The sequence below is a fragment of the Sitophilus oryzae genome, unplaced genomic scaffold, assembly GCF_002938485.1.
Source record: "Sitophilus oryzae breed Bouriz unplaced genomic scaffold, Soryzae_2.0 scaffold_1440_pilon_pilon, whole genome shotgun sequence".
In the NCBI taxonomy this organism is placed as follows: Eukaryota; Metazoa; Arthropoda; class Insecta; order Coleoptera; family Curculionidae; genus Sitophilus; species Sitophilus oryzae.
The window spans coordinates 6,487,434-6,513,930 of record NW_022146105.1 but is presented as its reverse complement, the minus strand read 5'-3'; the positions used below and the strand labels follow the sequence as shown (position 1 = coordinate 6,513,930).

The window sequence follows — 26,497 nt, the reverse complement described above, 5'->3', positions numbered from 1 at the left end:
TAAAACTCTCCTACCAAATTTTGGTACTCCAACTTCAGAAACAACAATTTAAACCCCTAACAATTTTTTACAACACTGAAATCTAACATTTCTTGAAACAAATTTAAATATTAGAAAAAGCTGTTAATTTTAAGTATATAACATTATATATAAAAAAGTTATGGAATTTTAGGCAGAATCTAAAAATAAAATAAAAAATAGTGTATGTTGCATTAAAAAAACATACTTATGTTATATCGGAACTTTCCTCTATCGTTGACTCACCCTGTACATTACTTTTCAAAATTAATGCTTGTGCTAAGTTGAAACTTGAAAGGTAGCAAAATAAACTTTACTGAAAATGTTCATTGTTTCCCTAAATGTATACATACATGAGTACCAAAAATTGCTAATCTATTTTAAATATTTATATTATCTGCCCAAAATAATGTAATCGAATATACTTATTAATATTTAAGGGATGTGTAAATAAAATTATAAAAAATAATTTCATTTAATCAAATCCTGCGTATCCACTCTGAAATGTCTCGTTTTTTAGATTCCTGTTGCAGTGAAAAAAAAACAAGTTTGTCCCAAGAGACCTTTTTTCTAATTCTATTTTATATCCAAAATCATATCGACACATTTTTTAATGTAATTCTAAAAATGCTAAAATTATTATGGCGTAAATAGAATAATTTAATATAAAATTGAATTATACTATGTTTAATCTATTAAATCTTTATTATAATTTAAGTAAAAAAATGGTAAAATATACTCAAATATTTTGTTCATTGTATTGTAATTTTCATAGAAATGTGTTAGACATGCAAGTAGACCTTTTATAGCCAGAGACGATTTTTTTTCATTTTTTTAAAAACCGGTCTACACAATTACATTTTTAGTTTCTACGGTTAAAAAATTCACAGTCCTTTACAAAGATGCAACCAGGGGGGCATTGAAAATGATGAATAAAAACGTAAAAATATGATTAGTGTTGATATGAGTGTATTACATACATATGTTTAAATAACGAACTTAAAAAAAACAACAGATTTAAAGGTTCACTGAAGAAGTAGTAATGTTAAAATTAAATAAAAACTTTATCAATAATAATTATGCGATCGCACCTATCCGTAAAACAAGCAAGCAAAAAAACCTCGAAAACAAACAAAATAACATACAAAAATCAGGTAAACATGATGACAGATCATGATCAATGACAGATAAAGAATTCTTACGGAAAGTTACACTTTACGATATAATTTTTTAACTGTTAAAGGCAAACCTCATTTAAACACAAAACTTTTTAATACGTACTACTGTATCTAAAAGACTTTTTTTAAATTACTAAATTCTTAGCCACGCTGTGCGTCACGTCACAGATTAACAGGCCCACGTTTGCACCACAAGGCGATGCTGCAGACCACTAGGTAGACCGGTCGTAGAAATTTATGTTACACAACTTGTAGTCAATCTATACAAATATTATCAGAAACTTTTTTCTTTTAAAATGTGTTCAGATTTTGTAAAAAGTATAAGTCAAAATCGCAAAACTATATACAGGGTGTTCCATTTAAAAAGATAAAACGTTGATATTTTTTATTTATTTGGGACACTCTGTACCTTTTGAAAATAATTTTAAATTGTAGTTTTAGTAGTCCTCCAACGATCCCATAACTCACAATTTCTAAAAATCCAATCATTTGGCTACAATACTCCGTGTCAAATGAGGTAAATAACCCTGTGTACCAGGAAATATATAAAAATTTTATGGATGTATAAAAACTCTTAAGAAACAAAATGACAGTTTTTAGATACGGTACAATCTTTTTAAACTGAAAAAGTAACTGCCAATTTTACGATAAAAATACTTGTATTTCTGAACTTAAGTAGAAGTAAGTACTGATATACAGGCAAGCCTGGATAGCAAAGAAACAGCACTTTGTGCCTTCTTGGACATTGCAGGAGCGTTTGACAATATACCTGACAAGGTGGTCAAGCGATCTCTGGAAACAACAGGGGTGAACGGTACGATAATTCGCTGGTTTTGGGAAATACTCTCAACACGAACAGCAGAGGCTGAGATAGGTACCAAAACTGTAGTTGTTAAAACAATGCAAGGAACTCCACAAGGTGGAGTAACCATCAATTCGAAGTTGGTCAAAGAATGCCTAGAGGAGTTCAACAAATTAGGCAAAGAAAATAAAGTCCTCCTACTCTGGGTGCCTGCTCATCAACGGATAGAAGGCAATGAAAATGCAAATTATCTAGCTAGAAAAAGAGCGAACACTAACCGGACCAGAGCCGTTCTGTTTTCCAAACGGGAACCAATTGAATGCGGAACTGAGTTCCTCAAAACTTACGACCGAGAAAAATCCTTGATTTAAGCAAAATCATTCTTCCGATTGGACCCTGTCTCCTCAAAGAACACCTCAGTAGGCTGAAGCTGAGAAACAACGGCGAATGCAGATTCTGTGGGGAAAATGGGGAAACATCAGAACATCTTATCACTGAGTGCGCCGAGACGACGACCATTCGTGCCATGACTTTCGTACGGCTAATGTCGAGGATGGAGAGCTGGCCTCTTTGGAGCCATCTCAGAGACTAGCTTTTGTTGTGCCCTCAGACTGTATGATGAGTTATAACTCGTTATAACTCAAGAGAGAGAAACACACAATAGATCTGTAAGGTCGCGGTTAGTGTTGCACAAGACAAGAATTCTTGTCTTGAAAATCAATTTCTTGGTGGTTGAAATTCAAGACAAGAAATTTTCAGTCTTGTCTTGCAGATTTCTGGAATGGCAAAGTCTTGTCTTGTCTTGCAAGACTCTTGAAATTTCTTGTCTTGAAAATTTTTACATTCTAACAAAAAGGTAATAAATCGTATACAAAATGTAATACCGAAAAATGAACAACAACGATGCTAATTTTAGTAAAAACAAATCTTAACGGACCGCAAACGAACTACGTCAACTCGCCCGTTTGACAAAACAGGAGCCATTACCAAATAAAAGCTGAATAAGAATAAGTAAGGTTAACTTCGATTCATGGGGTTTGGATTGGGTTTTGCGTTATTATTTCGTACCTAATCTTGTGCGTTTATTTTTTAGTTCTAGTTGTTAATTCTTTTATTATGTTCTATTTTGGTTACCAGTTTGTTACTTTTATTTTTTATGGTATTTATTTTATTTATTTATTATGGAAGATTGGTTGGAAAAGTTTGGACACGGGGTGTACGGAAAGGTCATGCTAGAGTGTACTATTTGCGCTATTTGATACTACTTTTTGTTCGCGGAGCAATTTCGTACATGAAAAGTAGTACCGAATAGCGCAAATAGCGTGCTCCACGAACCCACCATTAGTTTCAACTACCGTTAGTTTTTTTTTTATAATACCATTATACCAATATAATTTTGTGTATAAAACCAATTACCAATATACGGTTTGTTGCCTCGACTTTATTTTATTTCATTCTCAACTCTAAAACACTGGCTATGATAAAAAAAAATGAATACTGGTCAATATTAATGCCGGGTTTATACAACATTTGCATAAATCGTAATCATAGTCACAGTCTTAATCATCGTCATAATCACAACGCAATTTTACTGTGCGTTTATAAAACATTTTCATAATCATAATTTTTATATCAGTGTCGTTGGGTAACATAATTAAAGGCAATCGGTAGATATCAACAGGTTTATAAGAAGTGGATAGTTTAACTTTTATGATTATGACTATGATTGTGATTACAACTATGTAAATGTTGTCTAAACCCGGCATAACTTGCGCAAAGACCTAATTATCACTTAAAAAGATGTATCATTTCTAACTTTCAAGAAATCTTGAATTCAAGAAATCTTACAAGACTCTTGAAATGTCTTGCATACTAAAGTCTTGTCTTGTCTTGTCTTGTCTTGAAATTCAAGACAAGAAATTTTGAAAGTCTTGTCTTGAATTTCTTGCAAGAGTCTTGGTCTTGCAAGACTTTTTCAAGACTCTTGTGCACTCTTTTCTTGTGCAAACACTAGTCGCGGTGATCAACTCCTCTCCTAAACATTCTACATTCTACAAATACTGATATGATTTCCACAGTAATTAATCCACGTATACAGGGTGTCAAAAAAATAGTGTATCTAACTTCGATGGTTGATTCTAGAAATAAAAATAAGACAAAAAGTTCTCATGACCATATGCCCTAAAATGCTTCTCAAAGAAGTTATAGCCCGCGAAAACATAAATAAAAATAATATATTTTGTTTATTTTTTAGAACGTTGATAAACCGTTTTTCTTGATATTGTTTAAAAAAATAATTTGTTGTCTAAATTTTAGTTCATTAGGTTTTATTTTCATGGGTATATTGATAAATGAGGTCCAAATTATAAAAATAAGCATTTTCTACGAAAACTAAAAAATTAAGAAAAATAATAAAAATTTACACTATCGCCAATCGCTTTGGCACCAAATTTCAAGAAAGAGGTTTACCAATGTCAATAAAAGTAAACAAAATATATTATCTTGATTTACCCTTTCGAGGGCTTTAACTTCTTCGGGAAGCATTTCAGGGCATATATTCATAGGAACTTACACACATTTTAATGCCAAAGCAAATGGTGATAGTGTAAAATTCGGTAACGGCCATGAAAGAGTACTTTCCATTAGGGTAGAGAGTACTGGTGGTACTTATTTTATCCTCCTAGATACAGTAATTTCAACAAATGTCATAAAAAGCTAAGATTTTTCTACGTGGCAAAAAGTGCTCTTCGTTTAGTTCCATACGGTGAACAGTTTCCAAGATATTTACGTTTAAAGTTTGTTATTCAATAAAAAAGTGTATGCTGTAATATTCCTTCAGAAGTGATAGCCATTACAATAAATTAAATCGCAAACTATTTATAAAGTTATGAATAGAAAACAATCCTAGGAATGGTATTTTATTGTTAGTGTTGATCAATATTAATAGAGGAAAGGTTTAATAAATTTCATTTTTTTTTAAATTTTGATCATACTGATTAGGTCTATTTCTACTTTTATACTAAATCGGAATATATTAAAATACATTGTGTCACTTAGAATAGTATTGTTTAGAAAGCTAGACATTAAAAACAGTTCAATTTTGTTTTAACCCAGACCAGTCTCTGACTTTTATGCTCCTATTGTTATTAATTTACATTACAATAGTCTAGTACCGTATGATCGGAAAAAACTGCGTCTAGTTGACTTGGAAATAACGATCGATGACATTTCCCATATAATTTTATATACAAATTGACTGCGATCTTCAGTTACAAGCCATCTTTGACACATATTAGTACAGCCTTTGAGATCGTACATGTTCTTTACTGGTTCGCTATGAACATTTTCTGTTTTATGTTTTGTGTCAATCACTGATCATATCAAAGGGCTAAAATAGGCCTTGCTCTTTGTAGTTCCCTGCTACATTGTGTTACATTAGATTCATTGCCACAGCATCAGAAAACTGTCTAAAATAGTTAACCGAATTAATAATCTATGGTTTTGTTTACGACATATCTATGACTTGGTGTAATCAACTACATTTGACAAGTTTATAACCGGTTAAGATGCTTGTGGGAACAAACCCAGAGTCTACACTAAAGGTTTCTGTAAGTATATCTCATGATAGCAGCCAATATATTCTGATTTTGTCTTGAAGGACAACCAATATATTCATTACAGTAATTCAAAGAGGGGTTATTATTGATGTTTAATAGTAAAGTGTTTTGGTTTATTGTGGTACGAATATAATTGTTGAAGTGAAACTTCTTTACGCGCAATGGAAGTAAAAATTGAAGGCCGTGATACGGCCTTGATACACGAGACGCGAGAGGAATAGTGATAACGATCTTAGAGCGTGTTAATTCGGGCTCTATGTGAGCTAGGTTGGTTGGAGCTAAGTTTGGTATGTCGATAGATTGAACCAAGGCCAACTTAACCATGTACAGTCTGATAAACTTATCTGAAAAAACGAGGCACCGGTAAGGGGATTACAATTTCATTGATAAAATATCTAAGAGCGTGCTGTGTTTTATAAAAATATATCAGAATTTTTATATTATAAATTTGCCAAATATAGTAATATTTGTTAAAACGCGTGTACTAATTACAATAGGCACAAATCAATTTAAAGGCATAAAACACAATACATTAACACCGCCACTGGATTTTTCAATAGTAGTGAGTGTTTCTACTAGTCATAAGGAGGGGAATAAAGTTGGGGGTAATAGCGGCAAGACGTGCGAGAATCTCGACCAATCAGATTGGTTGAATCCGGGATCCTATGATGACTTTTGTCAGCCGACTTGCCCTAAGCGAACGTTATCTTTAGGAAATACTTTACCTTTTATAATAGGCAGAATGAAGTGAATCGGTTTAATTACATAAATATACATTTCACTTATTTCTTATGAACTACGTCATGAATTAGCATAATATATATAATTATGTATGTATGCTGAAATGAACTAAAATATATTCAATTTATAGGTAATATCGAGCAATTTCACCTTTCTATTATTAAACGTGACAACATCGATTTTCTTGCCCGAATTAATTTTGGCGTTTTAGATTCATTTGTCAGATAATACGACACGTGTCACTGTGACAGGTTTGACGAAGAAATGTCAAAAGTGGATGTGGTCAGATCGCGACCAAATTTGATGGATAGGCTATGTGAGCGACGGTGCACACGGTCCCACCCTGCAAAGTTGGATAAGACCTTTCGTTTACATATTCATCAGGATGGGATTAAGGATTTAATATTGAAGAAAAATGTGTATCGATTTCGGCATAATTGGGGACGGGCTACAGGATGACGCCCTCGACGTTTCCAACCGATCGATGCATCTTCTTCTTCTTCGGGTTCCATCTCCTAATGGAGGTTGGAAATCATCATGGCAATTCTAACTTTGTTAACGGCTGCTCTGAATAACTGGTTTGAAGTCATTCCAAACCATTCTCTCAAATTCTTGAGCCATGATGTTCTTCTTCTTCCTTGGCTCCTTCTGCCCTTTATCTTTCCTTCTATTATGTTCTGCAGCAGGGCATATTTAGGTCCTCTCATTATGTGTCTAAAGTACTCAAGTTTTCTCTTTTTAAGGGTGTTAATCACCTCTTCGTCCTTCTGAATTCTGCGTCGCAGTTCTACATTTGTAACCTTGTCAGTCCATGCAATCCTCAGCATACGCCGATAACACCATCTTTCAAATGCCCCAAGCTTCTCCATTTCGGCCTTTTTAAGTGTCCAAGCCTCTGAACCATAGAGTAGAGTTGCAAATATGTAACCCCTTAGCATTCTTAATCTAAGCTTTAAGTTGATGTCTCACTTGGATCTCTCTGATTGATCCAAGTTTTCGGTCAACCAACTGCCTAGATATTTATATTTTTGTACTCTCTCCATAGGTGTATATCATCTACTAGAACATTGGCTTGGACATCTTCTCTCTTAGTGATTATCATAAATTTAGTTTTCTTAGGGTTCATTTTCAGGCCATAGACTCTACACGTGTTCTTTAGTCTTTGTAGAAATGTTTGCAGACCCTCCACGTTGCCTGCAGCCCCTAAATGGACGAAATCATCAGGATTTTTCTGAATTATGGGTCGTTCGGAACCAAACTCGGCACGTGGATAGAGGTACCCGAATGAAGTCCTCAGACGGACAGACAGATAGACGGAAGTAAGAAGAAGTTTCACTTCAAATATGCGCACAGAGTGCACACACATTTTTTTTTATTTTGCTGTTGTAACACCAAAGGTTCTAACCCCCAACTCTAATCCAGCTAATCCCAAATATTACATTTTTTTTTAGATTTAATTTTCAAAAGTATAATAACTTGGCTATTTTACACTTTTATGATATAAAACGGTATCCATTTAATTGGAATTGTTACCAAAACTAATCTTCATCTGTTATTTATTTTAGATGTTAATGATAAATAATATATTGTTATAGGCATCGCTGGACAATACCCCGATTCCAGAAATGTCCACGACTTCAGAGACAATTTGTTCAACAAAGTCGATATGGTATCGGACGACAACCGGAGATGGGAGCCCGGTCATCCGGAAATACCTCACAGAACAGGGAAATTGTTCGATATCGAGAAATTTGACGCAAGTTTTTTCGGTGAGTAATAACAAAATTTTTTTCGACTATATGGCAAATACTTCAAACAATTTATAAAATATACAGGGTTGTCCGAATTGCATTCGGGGCAGTAACTTGGCCAGCATATTCTCGATATAAAAATAAGTAAAAAAGTTCTTATAAATGTATGTCCTAAAATGCTTCATTTCGGAGACACAGGGTGTAGAAGTTTCATTTTTGATTTTTTGCAAATAGTTTCTGAACTAAAGTCGATATATTTGAATGGCATTTGATGTCTGGGTGATTTTTGACATTGTACATTTGGGGGGATTTCGATGTCATTATGGTTCCTATTTAGTCTTCTACTAGTCCCATTACTCCTATTATGTAGGGGTGCTACTCACATGTATTTTAACTGTTTTGAAGAGTAATAACTTTTCTTCTGTACCTGTATTGCACTACAGAGTGAAAAAGTATATGAGTGAAAAGAAAAAGTGAGTGAAAAAATACATTTCCGCCGCTATTTAAAAAGGTCCCTTATAAAAATCGCGACGACTAAAGATTCTCAAGATATTTGAAATTGAAATAATCAATGCATATCATCGTTGACAAAAATTAAACCTCTTAGACATTCGAATGAATACTAAATTTGAAAATATTTTGTGTCAGGTTCAACAGAAACTGTTTTATCATAGTTTTTTCTAGGAAATCTATGATAAATTTACAAAATTAAAAAGTTCCTATATTTATCATTTTAGTCAAATAACTATCTCTAGTCATAGAAATAAGTAGATAGTCAGATAAAAATAAGTAGAAAAGTTCGTATAAATGTATGTCCCAAAATGCTTCGTTTCGGAGATACAGGGTGTAGAAGTTTCATTTTTATTTCGATTTTTTCTAAAAAATTTCTGAAGTAACGTCAATATTTGGATCAAAATTGTTGTCTATGAGTTTTTTTGACATGAGAAATTTGATTTTGATGTTAATATGACTCCTACTAGTAGAGGGCGCCACCTATATGTGTTTTAACTGGTTTAAAGCGTTAAGTAATGTCACCGAGAACGTCACTATTTGGATGAAAATTGGTATCTCTTTTTTGGTTTTTTCACATGAGAAATTTGATTTTGCTGTCAATATGATTCCTACTTGTAGAGGGTGCCACCTACATATTTTTTAACTGGTTTGAAAAGTAATAACTTTTCATCCGTACCTTTATAAACTTCTTCTTCTTGCGGTGCCGTGCCTGTCTTCAGGCGTTGGCGATCTCCATGACTATTTTATTGAAGAGTTCTCTATCTTCTGCTGCATGAAAGAGCCTCTCCAACCCCAGACCGGTCCAGTTCCATATATTTCTCAGCCATGACAGTTTCTTTCGACCTACCCATCTTCTACCTTCGACTTTTCCTTGAATGATCAAACGAGTAATATAATATTTGGTGCCACGCATTATGTGTCCAAAGTAGCTAACCTTTCTGGCCTTGATGGTGGTTAAGAATTCTCGATCTTTTTTTAGCTGCCCAAGAACTTCTTCTTTGCTTGTATGTTCGGTTCAAAGAATCTTAAGGATTCCCCGGTAGCACCATATTTCAATGGCTTCTATTTTATTTATATTCTCGACTTTTAGCGTCCATGTCGCACATCCGTAAAGAAGAGTAGACCATATGTAACAATGTAGTGTTCATAATCGGGTTTGCAATGACAGGTTTCTATTAGTGAGCGTGGTATTCCATTTTTTTAATGTTCTACGTGCTATTTTAATTCTTGCATTTACATCTTCGTCACATGTATTTTCACTATTTAACCAGCTTCCTAAATATCTATAATGTGGTACTTGTTCAATATTGTGTCTACTGAGTAACTGAGTAAAAAAATATACATTTACGATGTTTTTACGTAAAAAAGTCTCTTGGTAAACATCGCTATGAGTAATGGCTCTCGAGATATTTGGAATCGAAATTATCAATCTGTCTTCATTGACATAAATTAATCATAAATGTCAACTAAATATTTATTAGACTCTTCTTATAAAGATTACACTAAAATCGTAAATTTGAAACGTTTTGTCCAAAAAGTTCAAAAGGAACTGTTCTATCATCATTTATCATTTCAGTCAAATATCTATCTACTCAACAATGTTTATTTTATGTCAATAATGACATGTATTGACTATTTCCATTCTAAATATCTTGAGAACGGTTGCTTGTAGCGATCTTTACCAAGAGACATTTTTTACGTAAAAAGTCACGGAAATGTACATTTGTTTCACTCGGTAGTTTTATGCAGGTACGGACGTACGGAGGTGGCGCCCTCTACTAGTAGTTGTCATATTGACATCAAAATCAAATTTCTCATGTCAAAAAACTCCCAGACCCCAATTTTCATCCAAATATTGACGTTACCTCAGAAAATAGTTGGAAAAAATCGAAATAAAAATGAAACTTCTACACCCTGTATCTCCGAAACTACTATTCAAAACAACTACTCTTCAAAACAGTTAAAACCAAGTTAAAACACATGTGGATGGCGCCCCTACAAATAGGGGTCATATTGGCATCAAAATCAAATTTCTCATGGGAAAAACTCCCAAACACCAGTTTTATCCAAATATTAACATTACTTCAGCAATTATTTGGAAAAAATCGAAATAAAAATGAAACTTCTACACCCGTATCTAGGAAAATAAGCATTTTAGGACATACATTTTACGAACTTTTTTACTCATTTTTATCTACAGAATATGCTGCCGAAGTTTCCGGAATACAGTTCGGACCACCCTGTATAATACCTCCCAACATTAGATTCTTGAAGATGTTAGTCAGAGTGAATGAGCAGTAAATGTCCAGTGTATGAATAACAATGCTTGAACAATTTTAAGTTGTCTAAAAATGCATTTTTATTTAGGTGTCCACTACCGCCAAGCCAATTCGCTGGATCCATTGTCTAGAATCCTTCTAGAAACAGTCATGCAATCCATGTTCGACGCTGGTCTTCATCCGTCAGACCTGGAGGGCACCAATACTGGGGTGTTCGTGGGTGTATGTTTCAGCGAATCAGAAAAAACTTGGTTCTGTGATAAGCGAACTTCGCAAAATTTTGCATTGACTGGGTAAACAAAAACAGATTCAGAACATATTTAATAAGAAAAAGATCATAGCTCAACTAAAAAGAAATCAGAGAAAATTTGTATTTTAGATATTCTGTTGCTGTTACTATAACGATAATCTCTGGAACTTGAAAATAATTCATAGCAATATTCCTTTGCCAATTTACCTATTTGTTCCCCTTAAACATCTATCAATAGTAATTCCTGAGTTAGAGCTGACTCGACATTCTCCTATTATTGGACCACAATAATAGGACAATTGGACCACATACCGTGTGGTGCATCGGAACGCGGGACATAGGAAATCCCATGTAAATTTCGAAAAGATCAAATGTTATCTCCCCCAGATGAGTTTATGCAAGGACCAGATGATTTTATGCAAAAATTGTATCAGACTTTTTGAAGAGGCGTTAAACTTGTACTGTCTTCTAGAATTTTGTTTTATTTGGAATAGGTATCTAAAAAATATTTTCAAAAATTTTCCTTCAAATTACTAAAAAAATATAATACAGCCCAGAGCAAACTACAATTAAAATACCAGCAAAAATATGATTTTGTCATTGTCAAATTCGATGTCACATTTTTTGGTTGACAATAATTTACTTGGTTTGAAAAGAGTGGTTAATTTTTTTCTGAATTGGAATGATCATCTGCAAAAGAATTAGTTGAACTGAGAATAGTATGCGCGGTGTATGACTTGTTTGCTGTTCATTACCCGATCACTCGCAGGCCTCGATCATACCACATACATCCACAATAATTTAACAAACAAAAGAAATATTTGAAACTAAAGTAACTTTATTAATCTATGCTAATTAATAAAATGTGTACATAATCCCTCATTCACAGCCAAAATTTCACAGCCAATCGTAACTTTTTCAGAAGTTGGGAAATTCATAATTATTTTATAAGTACAAAATTACTCTATTTGGTGCCTTCGATTTTTTGTAAATAAAATGTGACATCGAATTTGACGATGAGACAATCACATTTTGGCTGGTATTTTAATTGTAAAATAATTGTATTTAATTTAATTGTATAGTAATTCTGCTTCTCTGGGCCGTATTATAAATTTTACTAATTTGAAGATAGATTTTTGCAAATAACTTTTAAACGACTATTCGAAATGAAACTAAGTTCTAAACGAAAATACAACTTTAACGCCTCTTCAAAAAAATATAATACAACTTTGCATAAAATTATCTGGGGAGATAATATTTGGTCTTTTCAAAATTTACATATGATTTCATATGTCTGTATTTCCATGCACCACACGGTACAATACATAATGCATTTTAGGTGTGACCGTTCAATGGTATCCAACCGTATCAGCTACTTCCTTAAACTAAAAGGACCATCGATGACCTGCGACACGGCCTGCAGCAGCTCGTTATACGCCTTGGAACACGCCTACCGAGCCATACGAAGCGGTCAGTGCGACCAGGCCATAGTTGGAGGCGCCAATCTATGCCTCAACCCCATCGTCTCACTGCAATTTGCTCGATTGGGTGTCCTCAGCACCGACGGGTCCTGCAAAGCTTTCGATAACGCCGGAAACGGATACGCCAGGTCAGAGACTATCAGCGCCCTCATCCTGCAGAAGTCGAAAGACGCGAAACGTATCTACGCCCATGTGTTGCACGCCAAAACCAACTGTGATGGTTTCAAGGATTCTGGAATCACGTTTCCGAGTAGGGATATGCAAATAAAATTGTTTAGGGAGTTTTACGAAGAGTATGATGAAGTTAAGCCGGAAGATCTCAGTTTTCTGGAGGCTCACGGTACGGGAACAAAGATTGGGGATCCTGAGGAACTGCAAGCGATCGAAACTATTTTCGTTAAGAACAGAAAGACGCCCTTAATGATTGGATCTGTTAAATCTAACGTAGGACATACGGAGCCCTCTTCTGGAATGTGTTCTATTACAAAGGTATAATAACATAACAAATTAATGATTAATGTTTCTTTCGAGGTGGTATAAAATATCACATTATCATCATCATCATCATTTTCAGCTTATTCAACCATTTCCAATTATGGTGTAGCACATACTCTCTTTGTAGTCTCTCTCAGGTTCGGTCTTCTTCTAGGTCTCTTAATTCCTCGTGGGTACCATGTAGTAATTTTTGTGGTCCCTCTGTTGTCCGTTCTTCTTGCCAGTTGTCCTGCCCATTGCCATTTGAGTCATTTGATTCTGTGGATGACATCTATTACCTGGGTCTTTTGTCGTATCCACGGTCTCTCTTGGTTATTCCCAAGATATTTCGTTCTATTGAGCGGTGTACGACGTGTAGCTTATAATGTCCGTTTTAAGTGTCCAGTTTCGCATTCATAGATCATGACTGGTAGTACACATTGGTCGAATAAGTAAAAGAGCACGGCAGAGGAAACCCTGATCACTATTCCAGAGAATCTAACTATGTCCTGAACTTTAATAAAAGATAAATAATAATAATATAAATATGTCCTAATAATAATATGAAACTGTCCTCATATCAAGGCTTGTAGATAATACCTTCAAAACATGCCACATTTATTACATTCAAAACGGAAGAAGTTTTTTGCTAATTTAACAGGTCCCCACCCGTAGGTACTAATACCCTTGTTGCGGAACTAGAAGCTAAAGTTCAAGGTTTGGTTTAGTAATTATTTATTGTTTTTGTTTGCCCTTTTGCGTGCTATATTCAAATGTTAGTACCCTCAACAAGGCCCTTATTCTCACACTGAACCACAACATCGGCACGAATGGACAGCAAACGATTGTATTTAGATTACTTCTAAACTGAAATTATTCACAACATAATCGATTCCACTAAATACATACACATCTTATATATTATCTTTGTCAGATCAAATAAATAAAGAAAAGCTTTAAAACAGAATCACAACAGGAAAATGAAATATATTCTTTAGTTAACACTAGTTAATTAATGAGAAAACATTTACTTTACCTAACATTCTTTGTCACAAAACTTACGAACCAAAAATAATATATGTGCGTCTCGAATGGTAGTCTAAAAGCTATTATATAACAACTACCATCTCTGGTAGTCGCCTGACTTCACTCCCCCCAGTTTGCGAATAATATTCCAAAGAGCAACAGTCCTATTCATATATACAGAGTGTCTTAAAACTGAATGTTTTGAATTTAAAGAAATATGTCTATTTTTAAATAGGCGGTTCATCTCACTATAATTTTCATACCAAATTGTTACCTGTCGACATTGACGACGTTTCTTAGGAAGTCGATATCGACATCATAGTTGACACGTCAACGATTTAGTATCCCACGTGTCATTGTCGACGTTGCCCAACTCTGATCCTAAGCTAAAATAAATACAAAAGAGTTATACTTTATTCCTCATATCTTCTTGAAACTTCGACGTTTTATCGGCTTAAAGCACCTATTGTCATTGTTTTAAATTTGCATTCATTGCTTCTTTAAATGTAACTCTATCCACTGAATCTAGCGTTTATTTGATCATACATGGTTTACTATTGTTCGCTTTTTCACCTTTCCATTTATTGTGTTGGTATAATATTTTTTTATTTCTATTTTATATTCTAAAATTTCTTTAAATGCGATTCAGTATGTGTTCTCTATGATTTGGTATTGATACTAGAAGAATTTCGGGCTTTCATTTCCTTTGCTCCTGCACTCTACCGAGGCATTCGTCCGTGGCGGATAATTCAAGATAATCTTTTTGGACCGTAGTAAAAAATCGAATAAATATGGATAAATAAAAGCAATCTTATACTTATTACCATTATACTCTTATTCATATTCCTATACTTACTTGCAAACTCACTTTGCAGGTCATAATTGGTTTAGAGACTGGTATCATTCCACCAAACATTCGTTACAATGTACCCAGAGAGGGCGTCAAATCATTAGCTGATGGTACAATTAAAGTAGTCTCTGAGAAAACTCCATTTAAAGACGATAACGGATTAGTAGGTAAAAATAAAACTTGAATAAAGAGTGGAATGAAACACAATCAATAAGCATTTGAGTAAAGACAAATTCAAATTTTATTGCACATAATTTCTGTTTTTTTCCTTTGTTTTCAATAAAAATAATTGGTTACTGAATGAATGAATTAATGAAAATCCAAATTCAATTTTAGACACAACTACAAATTTTAGATCTAGAAATATTTTTTTGAATATGTATTTACCCCTAGGTATAAACAGTTTCGGCTTTGGTGGAGGCAATTGTCACGTTCTTCTTAAACATAATGCCAAAAAGAAACTAAATCAAGGAAAGCCGCAAGACAGTATTCCCAGGCTGGTATGCGTTAGCGGTAGAACGCCGGAGGCAGTCAATGTACTTTTAAGCGATGTGATTTCAAACAAGCTAGATGTAGAACACATAAGATTGATCCAGGATATATTCAGGTAAAAGGTCTATTGTTATACAGGGTGATCCAAACTGTATTCCGGAAACTTCGGCATCGTATTCTGTTGATAAAAACAAGTAAAAAAGTTCGTATAAATGTATGTCCCAAAATGCTTAGTTTCGGAGATACAGGGTGTAGAAATTTAATTTTTATTTTGATTTTTTCCAAATACTTTCTAAAGTAACGTCAATATTTGGATGAAAATTGGTGTCTGGGAATTTTTTGACATGAGAAAATTGATTTTAATGTCAATATGACGATTTGTAGGGGGCGCCACCTACATGTGTTTTAATAGTTTTGAAGAGTAATGACTTATCGTCTGTACCTGTATAAAATGACTGAGTGAAAAAATATACATTTCCGTGATTTCTTACGTGAAAAATGTCTTGATAAAAAATGCGAGCAACCGTTCTCAAGATATTTAGAATGGAAATAGTCATTACATGACATTATTGACTAAAAATAAACATGTTGAATAGATAGTTATTTGAGTGAAATGATAAATTTGGGAACTTTTTATTTTTTAAATTAATTATAAATGTTTTTTCGAAAAAAATGATGATAAAATAGTTTCTGTTGGACTTTTGGCACAAAAACATTTCAAATCTTTGAATAAGAAGACTAAGGAAGGGGCATAATGCTATCCATGTATTCATGCATGGTGGGCGGAAAAAGGACTCTAAGGTAGGGATCCTTGACAGTTCTATTTGATGATTCATTGGACACATTTGAATTTGATTTGACATTTTATGGATTTATCAGTCTTTACGGAGCTTCTTGTATGTTATTTATTATTTATTCTACTACTGATAGTTGTATAAAGGTAATAAATCTAGATGGAAATTGTGGCAGAACTTAAATTAACAGTGACACTATTGCGATTTATCGAAAAAGACTCTAAAATAGTTGGTTGTGTAGCGTGCGGTAGATCTCGGCAAAAAGCGATTGAAATAATGGAACAACTTTTCGCTAGTAAGTGACTATAGTCTGTCCAACGACAAGATCCTTGACAGTGATAGATGTGTCTGTCATTTTATTTTCAAATTAGTTTATTTTATTTTACAAAGAAATAAATTAGTACAATTGGAACGCATAGCAGAAAATTAATATATTTAAAAATTGAGTGACAAGTGATTACTTCAAAATATTGTGAATAAAACTGTATAAAATTGAGAAAATCTATAATCGAGTTATTTTATTAAAAACAATAATTACAGTATGTGTTAAAACAAAACCAGCAAGGGCGTATTTAAAAAAAACACATACCAAAAAAGATTTCCGGCTTTCAAACCGTGTTTCAAGCTCAAGCAACATCCTGCATTTATTGTTACATTTATCAATATAGCAGAAAGTAGTCTCGACTGACTAGTGAGAAAGAAAATCTAGGATCTAGTGGGGTTGCAGTCGGAAGGGTTTGATAAAGAATTACACTTTATTAATTGTTAAGCTTTCGGAATTTATTTATTCCTTCCTCAGGACATTAACGTGGTACAGAAAAGACCTGAGGAAGAAATAAATAAATTCCGAAAACTTGACAATTAACAAAGTGTATTAATTCTTTGTCAAACTCTTCCGACTGCAACCCCACTAGATCCTAGATTTTCTTTTTATCAATATAGGTAATTATTCAATATGATTATTATTTACCTATCGTGTGCTGCTATTTTACAGACACTCCAGTTTTTGCTATCATATACAAGATAGTATACAAACTTTATTTGTGGATAATCTCTCTGGCCATAATCTCTGGCAAACTGTCTCTGGCGGTCTCTATAGGCACCGAATATTAACTGTAAACTATGGTCTGGGTCAGCACTTAATTTTCCAGCGAGTTTTCCTCCACTTAATTTTAAAAAACACGAAACACACGTAATAACACAGACCAAAATGCAAAATGCAAAATATTTATCATTTCTATTTGACACAAAATTATAACCTATAAATTGGCAAAACTTTGATAACTCTCAAAAATCTTAAGACGAGTTCACACGCATCGGCGTTCGTTTGTCTTCCTTCACCTTTCCGTCAAACCAATAATATTGAAATACAATAAAACTGTTTAAAAAACAACAAGAGATGACGCATGACGGATTGAAACCCATCCATAGGTAACTTAAAAAATATTAGAAACTTTGTTTAGTTAAATAAATGGATTGGTATGGACGTCATCTGCATTTTTTCTGTCATCGCCTGTCGAAATCTTACCTGAGAAAAAAAACAGAGTATATATAATATACATACGTGTAGTAAACCGATCATTTATGAAATTCACTTAAATTAACTAATTATATATTTTTTCTTGCATTTTTGCTTTTATTTACTACTTGTCAAAGATTAGATGCCAAAGAATTTAGATACGTCAATTTGACTTACCTGCTTCAGTAGCGTATCGGATGTTTCTGTTAATAAATACTTATTAAAACTTATCTATTTTTAGTATAATAATATGTTTTTATAACAATTTTAATAACTACCAACATTTATTCACAACGTAAAATAAAAAAAAAATATTGAATCTACCCCACGTCTACCCTACATCATAGTTTTACATTTTTTAAATAAAATTAGAACGGCACTGATAAACCGGAATTTAAGTCGGCCATATTTGAGTCCTATCGCGTTGGACCTAAGATTTTTGATATGCTCCTTCCTTAATCTTCTTATTCGAAGTTTCAAATTTATGATTTCAGCCCAATAACTATTTAGTCAAGGTGTTTAATTTATGTCAATGATGACAGGTATTGATAATTTCGACTCCAAATATCTCGAGAACCCTTACCCGTAGGGATTTTTACAAAGAGACTTTTTTTACGTAAAAAACGTCGTAAATATATATTTTAACTCACTAGTTTTATACAGGTACGGACGAAGTTATTACTCTTCAAACCAGTTTAAAAATATGTAAGTGACGCCCTCAACGAGTAGGAGTACTATTGACATCAAAATCAAATTTCTCATGTCAAAAAACTCCCAGACATCAATTTTTATCCAAATATTGACGTTACTTCATAAATTATTTGCAAAAATCGAAATAAAAATGAAACTGTATACACCCTGTATCTCCGAAACTAAGCGTTTTAGAACATACATTTATATAAACTTTTTTACTTATTTTTATCTGCAGAATATGCTGCCGAAGATTCCTAAATACAGTTCCAACCACCCTGTATAAAAATGCGTACTTATGTAAGAAGTTATGCCACTTTATTTATTAAAAATGAATGAAATCATTAAAATACAAAATTGCATTTGCCAACTTGACTAAAATTATTATATCTTACTCACTCATATATTATTTCTTGTATAATTTCAGGAAAAACATCGAACCTCACAACTACAGGGGCTACGTTTTGGCATCAAAATCCCGCGAAATCATTCGATCCTGTTCTTACTTCGATTCTCGGGCACCTTCTCTTTTCATATGCTTCGGCGACATCAGCGAAGCTACCAGAAAACGAGCAAGAGAATTTTTAGAAGTGCCAGTTTTTGCTGCAACAGTTCAAAAGTAACTTAGTTACATGCCTTTGAAGATTTAAATATTAATTTATTTATGTTTTAAGAATACACGAAGTCCTAACATCAAAACGCATCAGTATAATGGACTTATTACTGAAAAACGACAACCAATCAGTTCTGGACATATGTTTAGCCAATGTGACTCTACAGTTAGCTCTGGCTAACATTCTAAGAGCCATTGAAATAAGACCTACAAGAGTGTTCGGAGTTGATAGAGGATTTTCTTTGGGAACTCTTGTTTGTGGATATTTTGATGGAGCTTTAACTCTGAGTGAAGTGGTCGAATTAGCTTTTGCCATTGGTTCTGCTGCCCACGCTGCTAATAAGAATGGTCATACCGATATTTACAGTTTACTAAAAACAAATGAAAAAATTGGTACTGTTTTAATTAAAATTAACTAAACACAAATTAATGTTTTTCTTATAATAATTTCAGTAAAGAATTTACAAGAGACTTTGGCCAAGATTGTTCCCAAACCACGAAAATTAAGTAAGAACGTCATTGTAGACACTGAATCTACAGAATTAAGTGCTATTTACGTATCGAAGAGTATCGGAAGCCTTAGTGTGGTAGAAAATGTAAGAAAGCTTTTCAAAAAGAGTTTCGTCTTGCTTGAAATTGGCAACGGTAAGGTTGGTGAGCTTTTAAAAAGTAGCAAGAAGAAAGTCTCACTTGTCAATACAGAAGGAGGGTTGCAAGAATTCCTATTATCGATTGGAAGGTAATAATAAGAAAACCTTTTTGGAAATAGTCGTGATCTAATCTCATTTATTAAGCTTTAATTAAATATCTCTTGAAAATGAGTATTTTGCCACTGCAAGAGAAATTTAAATAATATTTTATAGTAGCCTCTCAGTTTTTTTACATGTATAACAAATTTGCCTAACCGACAAAAACAATTATTAAAAGCCATATTAAGTAGTAAAGTAATTAAAAATAAGCTTTAAATTATTCTTTAAGTAATTCAAATAGTGATGTGAATACCGGTTTCACGCGAGTCGCGTTACAATAGCGACCGTTCCAGAGAAATACCGCGATCTGTAACCGAGGTTCCAGCTTCCAAAGTGTCACCTATGCGGTATTTCTGGCCATTGTACCTACCTACTTCCATCCCTGCCGTTATCTCTGTGTCCGTGCAAATTCATAAACAATATCAATTCATAAACAAGATGCTATCAGAAGCAGAGACTGACCTCTGACAAGGTGGTCAGATGAGTTAAGGAGATTTAGAGCAAACTAGATTCAATAGGCACAGGACCGTGAAGAGTGGAAAGGTTTAAGGAAGGCCTACGTCAGGCTGGTTGATCATGATGATGAATGTACCTAACATGTATTTATTATTGCAATCAAAAATGCCTAGTAGCTAGACCTACCGAAAATCGCGCTTTCGAAAGTAACGTATCGACTGTAACGGGAGCATCAACGTCAATAGCGACCGACTAAAGCGCGACAGACGAAAACACGACCCTAGTAGCGCTCCAGCAGTCGCGCGACATCTGGAGCGAAACACGTCGCGGTCTAGGTTGTTACCAGTTACTATTGTTCGCGACCTTAGGAGCGCGACGGCTGAACCGAAACACGACGCAGTCTAGATCGTTACTAGTTACTACCGTTCGCGACCGACGAAATCGCGATCCTAGGAACGCGACGGCTAGAGCGGAACACGTCGCTATGCGGTTACTGCGGTTCGCGCCAACTTCAAGAGCAATTATAAATAATATATTTGCAACCTATAAATAATTTATAATTTGGTTGTTATTATGATCGTCGTTCTGAGGCTCGGAGTATTTTTTTATTCCTTGAATTTTTTTGTTTCCGACGACGGAAAAAGATAAACTTTCCAAAACGTTAAGCATTTTTTTGTCCGTTAGGCAAATTTGTTCATTTGTAAGCCACTGCTGACAATTAGTCTCCGTTGGATTAACACAGCAGTGTTTACAAAAATTAACTATTTTATTTTGTAGATTTTCTTGCAGTGATGAAATACCCATATAGGATTTTTTTGGAGACATATTATTTATTTTTAGATTGTATGAATTGGGATTCAATCCCCAACTTCAGCATCTTTATCCGAAAGTTCAGTTCCCAGTTAGCAGAGGCACGCCAATGATCTCACCAGCTATTAAATTCAAACACGAAAAAGACTGGCACGTTAGTATATACAGTTGCACCGATAACGCAGAGACTGAGGAAAGATCGTTCAAAGCATGCTTGAAGCATCCTGATTATGCTTACATCGCCGGACACACTATTGACGGTACAGTTCTTAATGCCTTGATTTTTAAAAGCATTAATCCCTTTTTACAATTGAATTGACTCTGCCGTTTCTTGGTGGAACTCCATAAAAATAAAAATTAAACAAATGTTTATTATATCCTTTACAGGGTTATTCACTACATACGACACGAAGTATTGTAGCCAAACGATTAGATTTTTACAAATTATATGTTTTGGGTTCGTTGATGGACTATTAGAGCAACAATTTAAAAATATTTTTACAGGATACAGAGTGTCCCAAATAAATAAAAAATATCAAAGTTGTATTTTTTAAACGGAACACCTTGTATATTATTACATTTTTAGTTTCTACGATTAAAATAAAAGTAAATTTGATTAAGCTTTAAGGTTAACCTTAAGGTTACTATTTACGGTTTTGTCAAAATACAGTAAAAATTTTAATGCTTCATTTCTCTATGCGCATTTAAGTTTTAAAAACCTAATATTGTACTGAAGTTTCTCTATTTACTAAGTTTTGTGCTGCAATAATAAAAATTATACTACCTTATACAGAACGTCTAACTTTTTTTTTAATAATGTATGTATGTAAGTCCGGTTTTACAGCGTCCTTCGTCGCCCTCCGGTCTCCATGCGCCACCTCCGTCTATTGTCCCAATCTCCTGGTAGTAGGTTCCTTTCCGACATGGCTCTGTCGATTCCTTGATTCCAGGAAAGTTTAGGTCGGCCTCGTTTACGTCTGTCTGTAGGGGTCCACTGCAACACTTGCTTTGGTATTCTTCGTCAGCCATTCGTTGTACATGGCCGTACCACTGCAGTTGTTTTTCTTATATATCTTGTACAATGTTACCCTCCACCTTCATTTTTTCACGTATTCTCTCGTTCCTAATACTGTCTAAACGGGAGATTCGGGCTGATCTTGGCCAGAAGTCCATTTCGGTCGACAAAAACTTCTTTTTATGTTTTTCGCTTAACTGCCATACCTCAGAGCCATATAACATTACGCTTTTTAGAATCGCGTTATAAATCAGTTTTTTTCTGTGATCCGAGATATCCCTAGACCAAAGCACCGAGTTCAGCGCTTTTATCACCTTTCTGCCTTTACCAATCCGTTCTTCGATTCGCATCTCCCTTTGCTTGCGATTTTTACCCCTAAATACATATATTCTTCGCAAGCTTCAATTTTTATATTGTTATTTAATACTAGGTCTTCCAACTCGCCACCAGTACACATAGATCTTGTCTTCTTCTTGTTTAGCTCCAGTCCCCATTTCTCGTACTCCTCTATTAGTTTTCTGGTCATGTATTCTAGGTCTTCTTTGTCTTAGGCCATTACTATCTGGTCATCGGCGAAATGCAGTGTATACAGAGAAAGGTTGTCATTAATAGGTATTCCCATCTGAGAGCACTTCTTGCGCCAGTGCTTAAGAGCTTCTGGTAGGTAGATTTTGAATAAAGTTGGGGACAGACAACAACCCTGTTTTAGACCTTTTGATATTGGGAATAATTCAGATAGAGTTGGGCCTATTTTAATTCTTGCGGAACAATTGCAGTAAAGTTGCTGTACCACTTTTATTAGTGTTATATTTATTGGGCTTTTTTCGAGAACTTCCCATAGTTTCTTAATTGGTACCGTATCATAAGCCTTACTAAGGTCCACAAACAGGAGATGAATTTGGTAGTTATTCGTTGCCGATACTATACATCTGTAGTTAGTGCAAATATCTTTCGTTCCTTTTTTGTGGATCGGAGTTATCCATGACGTTTTCCATGAATCAGGTATGGGCTCCCCGTTAATATATGTAGTGAAAATACAAGCGAGAATTTCTTTCAAAATTTTCGGTCGGCATTTCAGAAGTTCCGCTGGTATTCCTTCAGGACCACTAGACTTTCCGTTTTTCATTGCAATTAAAGCCTTTTCAACCATATCTACACTCACCGTCATATATGTTCCTCGAGTTCTATATTCTTTCTTTCAATTCATTTTTATAATGTTCTTGGAATTTATTTAGGCTGATAGAAGGTATATTTACTTTAGGCGATTTATCCGATCTGACGTTATTTATAAATTTCCAAGCTTCATTTGATCTTGAGCCTCCTAGAAATGAGTTAATTTCAGCACATTTTCTCTCCCACGTTTCATTCCTTTCTTTGTTTAACGATTTCTTGAAAGTAGCGAGCTCCTTTTTGTATTCTGTCCTGTCTTCAGGTGATTTTGTACATATCTATTTGTGATATGCTTTTTGCTTTACGTTTTTCTGTTCTTCCAATTCTGTGTTCCATCCATCGTTATCAGATTTTTCTCTTGTATTTTCTTCGCCTAAAGCCTCACTTGCTGCAACTTTCAGAGCGTTTACCACATATGTGTATAGTTCTTTTGGCGACTTTTCCTTGTATTGGTCATCTAGAATTGCTTTTAGACGATTTTGATATAGTAATTTAACATTACTTTCTTTTAATAAATATGTTTTATATCTGATGGTCTTGATTTTTTCTGCGATGATCCGTCGTGCTGTCATTTACATTGCTATTATGTTTGTATTTTATTTTCATTTTTGACTTCACTAAGTAATGGTCACTACCATACTCCACACCTCTGTAAGCTCTCATGTCCTCGATTTTCCAATCCAATAATAATTCCACAAACAATAATATAATCTATAATTGATGTAAGTTGTCTAGTTTCTTGGTGCCAGGTGTATTTATGGATGTTCTTATGTTCGAAAAATCCATTCATGATTCTTAGTTTATTTCGCGAGCACAAATCAATTAGTCTCTCTCCGTTATCATTTATTGTAGTTTCCCCATATCTACCAACTACGTTATTATTTCGCTCACTACCCGTTCTTCCGCTCAAATCGCCCATGAGGATTATTTTTTTAATAATGATTTGCTTTAAACTGTAATAACTTCTTTAATTTAAATGGAACACCCCGTATATTTTACGGGAATCAGATGGAAAATATAATTGTCTATCAAATTGTATTTTACCACTTTTACTCTCTCTTCAAGTTTTTGTAGAAAATGAATTTTCATATAATTTAGACTTTTATCAATATACCCATGGAATAATGACATTTTAGATTATTTTTAAAGATGTAACAAATTTTCAATAGTCGATGTGTCAACGCAGGACGTCGAACAAGCCAAGAGCTAGGTAATTGCTTGGTATTTGTGACTGATTATCGTTGCCGATCATTGTTGCCGGCGGCTCTCAAAATATTGCCATTCATTTTTAAAATTTTCAAAGTTAAATAACCTGGTTATTATCAATTTATTTTAAAAATAGCAAAGAGAAAATATGTTTCTTTTGACCAGATCTATCACTCCTTAAAATACTTGCACTTATTTCTGGGACACCCTGTATAGGAAAACTAGGTAGAAGTTTTCCAATAAGAATAAATAAGCAAGGTGTACAAATAAAAATTAGAATCCTATTATTTTAACCATTTCATTGAGAATTGTCATAATTTTGCTACAATTTTCGAAATATGAAGGTGCCAAATTATACTGCCTAGAATCTCTGGGAATACATAAATTTAAAGATTCCCCTGTTTTATTATACTGCTAATTAGACTTCAGTAAAAGCCCTTTGTTGAACCTTTTTTAAAAACATCTTTCGAATCTGGAAAAAAATATAGGCCATAGTAATATAATAATAGGAGTATAAGTAGGCATTAGGAATTTGTCAGTTTTGAGAAAGCTACTATGTTAGCGAAACTTCTTCTTTTCTTTTAGAAGACGTATCGCCGGTTTCCTCCTCGTCTAAGCAACTCTTGCGAGGTTGACTGCCAACTGAATTTGTCAGTTTTGAGAAAGCTACTATGTTAGCGAAACTTCTTCTTTTCTTCTTATTTGTTTTTTAAAAACATCTTTCGAATCTGGAAAAAAATATAGGCCATAGTAATATAATAATAGGAGTATAAGTAGGCAGTAGGAATTTGTCAGTTTTGAGAAAGCTACTATGTTAGCGAAACGTGTCCGAAATTTGTTATTTTAAATTATTTCAATATGGTGGTATTTAATAAACATTTGTTTATAGTGTTCTTTTTCGTCTCATTTGTTTCAATATTTCTATTTTTAAAGGAAGGAATCTGTTTCCTGCTACTGGATACTTGTATATAGTATGGAACACTTTTGCCGACTCGCAGTGTCTACTGGTTCCTGACACAAAAGTTGTGTTTGAAAATTGTAGATTTGTTAGGGCACTGCAGATGCCTGCCAACGTTCAGGCCAAACTTGATCTCACCGTTACTATTCAGAAAGAATCCGGAAAATTCGAAGTAGCTGAAGGTAAGTCAAGAAAATCTGTTGTTTCTAGCATTTCAGATCCCTCCTTCTGGATGCTTTTTTGACCAAAACAACAAATTAAAAAAAGATTATAAAATTAAAAATAAAAGATTATAAAATACATTTATTTATTAAAAGTTAATAATGGTTACCAAAATTGTCGACTCAGTATGAATCGCAGAAATGCCAAGGTTTTTAGTAGTCTAGAGAGAAAAATAAATCCGTATATAGGAGTAATACCGCTGATTGAAAGAGTTGGAAAGATATGCAACATAATCGGCAAATACCTAATAAGGCTAAATTAATTTCTCTTACATCTCAAGTGCTGTAAGGTGGAGCCTCTACTCGTTCTGCAGCCAACGCATAAAACACTTATCTTTTCTAATTCGCCTAGCGAAGGCATATCGAAAACACTGTGGAACTGAAAGCGGCAGTGTTGCCATATTAAAATGTGTAATATCTGGAATAGGTACCTTTGATGAAAATATCTTTGGATGAAAAATCCGTGTTTATACAGGGTGGCGCACCTCATTCGCCTCGGTTGATTATACGAAAACGGAAAGATGTAGTAACAAAATATTTTATGGGTGTATGTGGGGAGTCAATGTGCACAATTTACAATTATTTTGAAATATACAGGGTATCTCAGAACTAAGATCCATACCAAAGTTATATTTTTTCTTAAGGAACACCCTGTATTTTATTTCATTTTTGGATTCTTGGACCCAAAAAAAGACATTTATTATAAGGGTTAAATATGTTTAAAATCATTGGTTTTTGAGATATTTAAAGATATTTGCATGCTACAAGAGAATTGATTATTAAGACCCTGTACATTACTTTTCAGAATTAATTCTTGTGCTGAG

General features: G+C 34.0%; 1 protein-coding gene across 2 annotated transcripts in view; it reads left to right on the top strand.

The window, feature by feature from the left end:
* LOC115876924 (fatty acid synthase-like) overlaps positions 1-26,497 on the top strand; it is an 86,272-nt gene that overhangs the window by 1,367 nt on the left and 58,408 nt on the right. Inside the window, exons 1-11 of one of the 2 annotated variants that reach the window (XM_030892973.1) lie at positions 5,587-5,606; positions 7,952-8,125; positions 10,988-11,192; positions 12,489-13,119; positions 15,006-15,147; positions 15,374-15,587; positions 18,903-19,094; positions 19,150-19,481; positions 19,542-19,827; positions 21,134-21,363; positions 25,428-25,634. In XM_030892973.1, the coding sequence (XP_030748833.1) occupies positions 8,023-8,125; positions 10,988-11,192; positions 12,489-13,119; positions 15,006-15,147; positions 15,374-15,587; positions 18,903-19,094; positions 19,150-19,481; positions 19,542-19,827; positions 21,134-21,363; positions 25,428-25,634 (2,542 nt within the window). In that variant the 5' untranslated portion in view covers positions 5,587-5,606; positions 7,952-8,022. Of the gene's footprint in view, positions 1-5,586; positions 5,607-7,951; positions 8,126-10,987; positions 11,193-12,488; positions 13,120-15,005; positions 15,148-15,373; positions 15,588-18,902; positions 19,095-19,149; positions 19,482-19,541; positions 19,828-21,133; positions 21,364-25,427; positions 25,635-26,497 lie in introns of those variants that run through there. The other variant, XM_030892972.1, reaches the window with a different exon arrangement.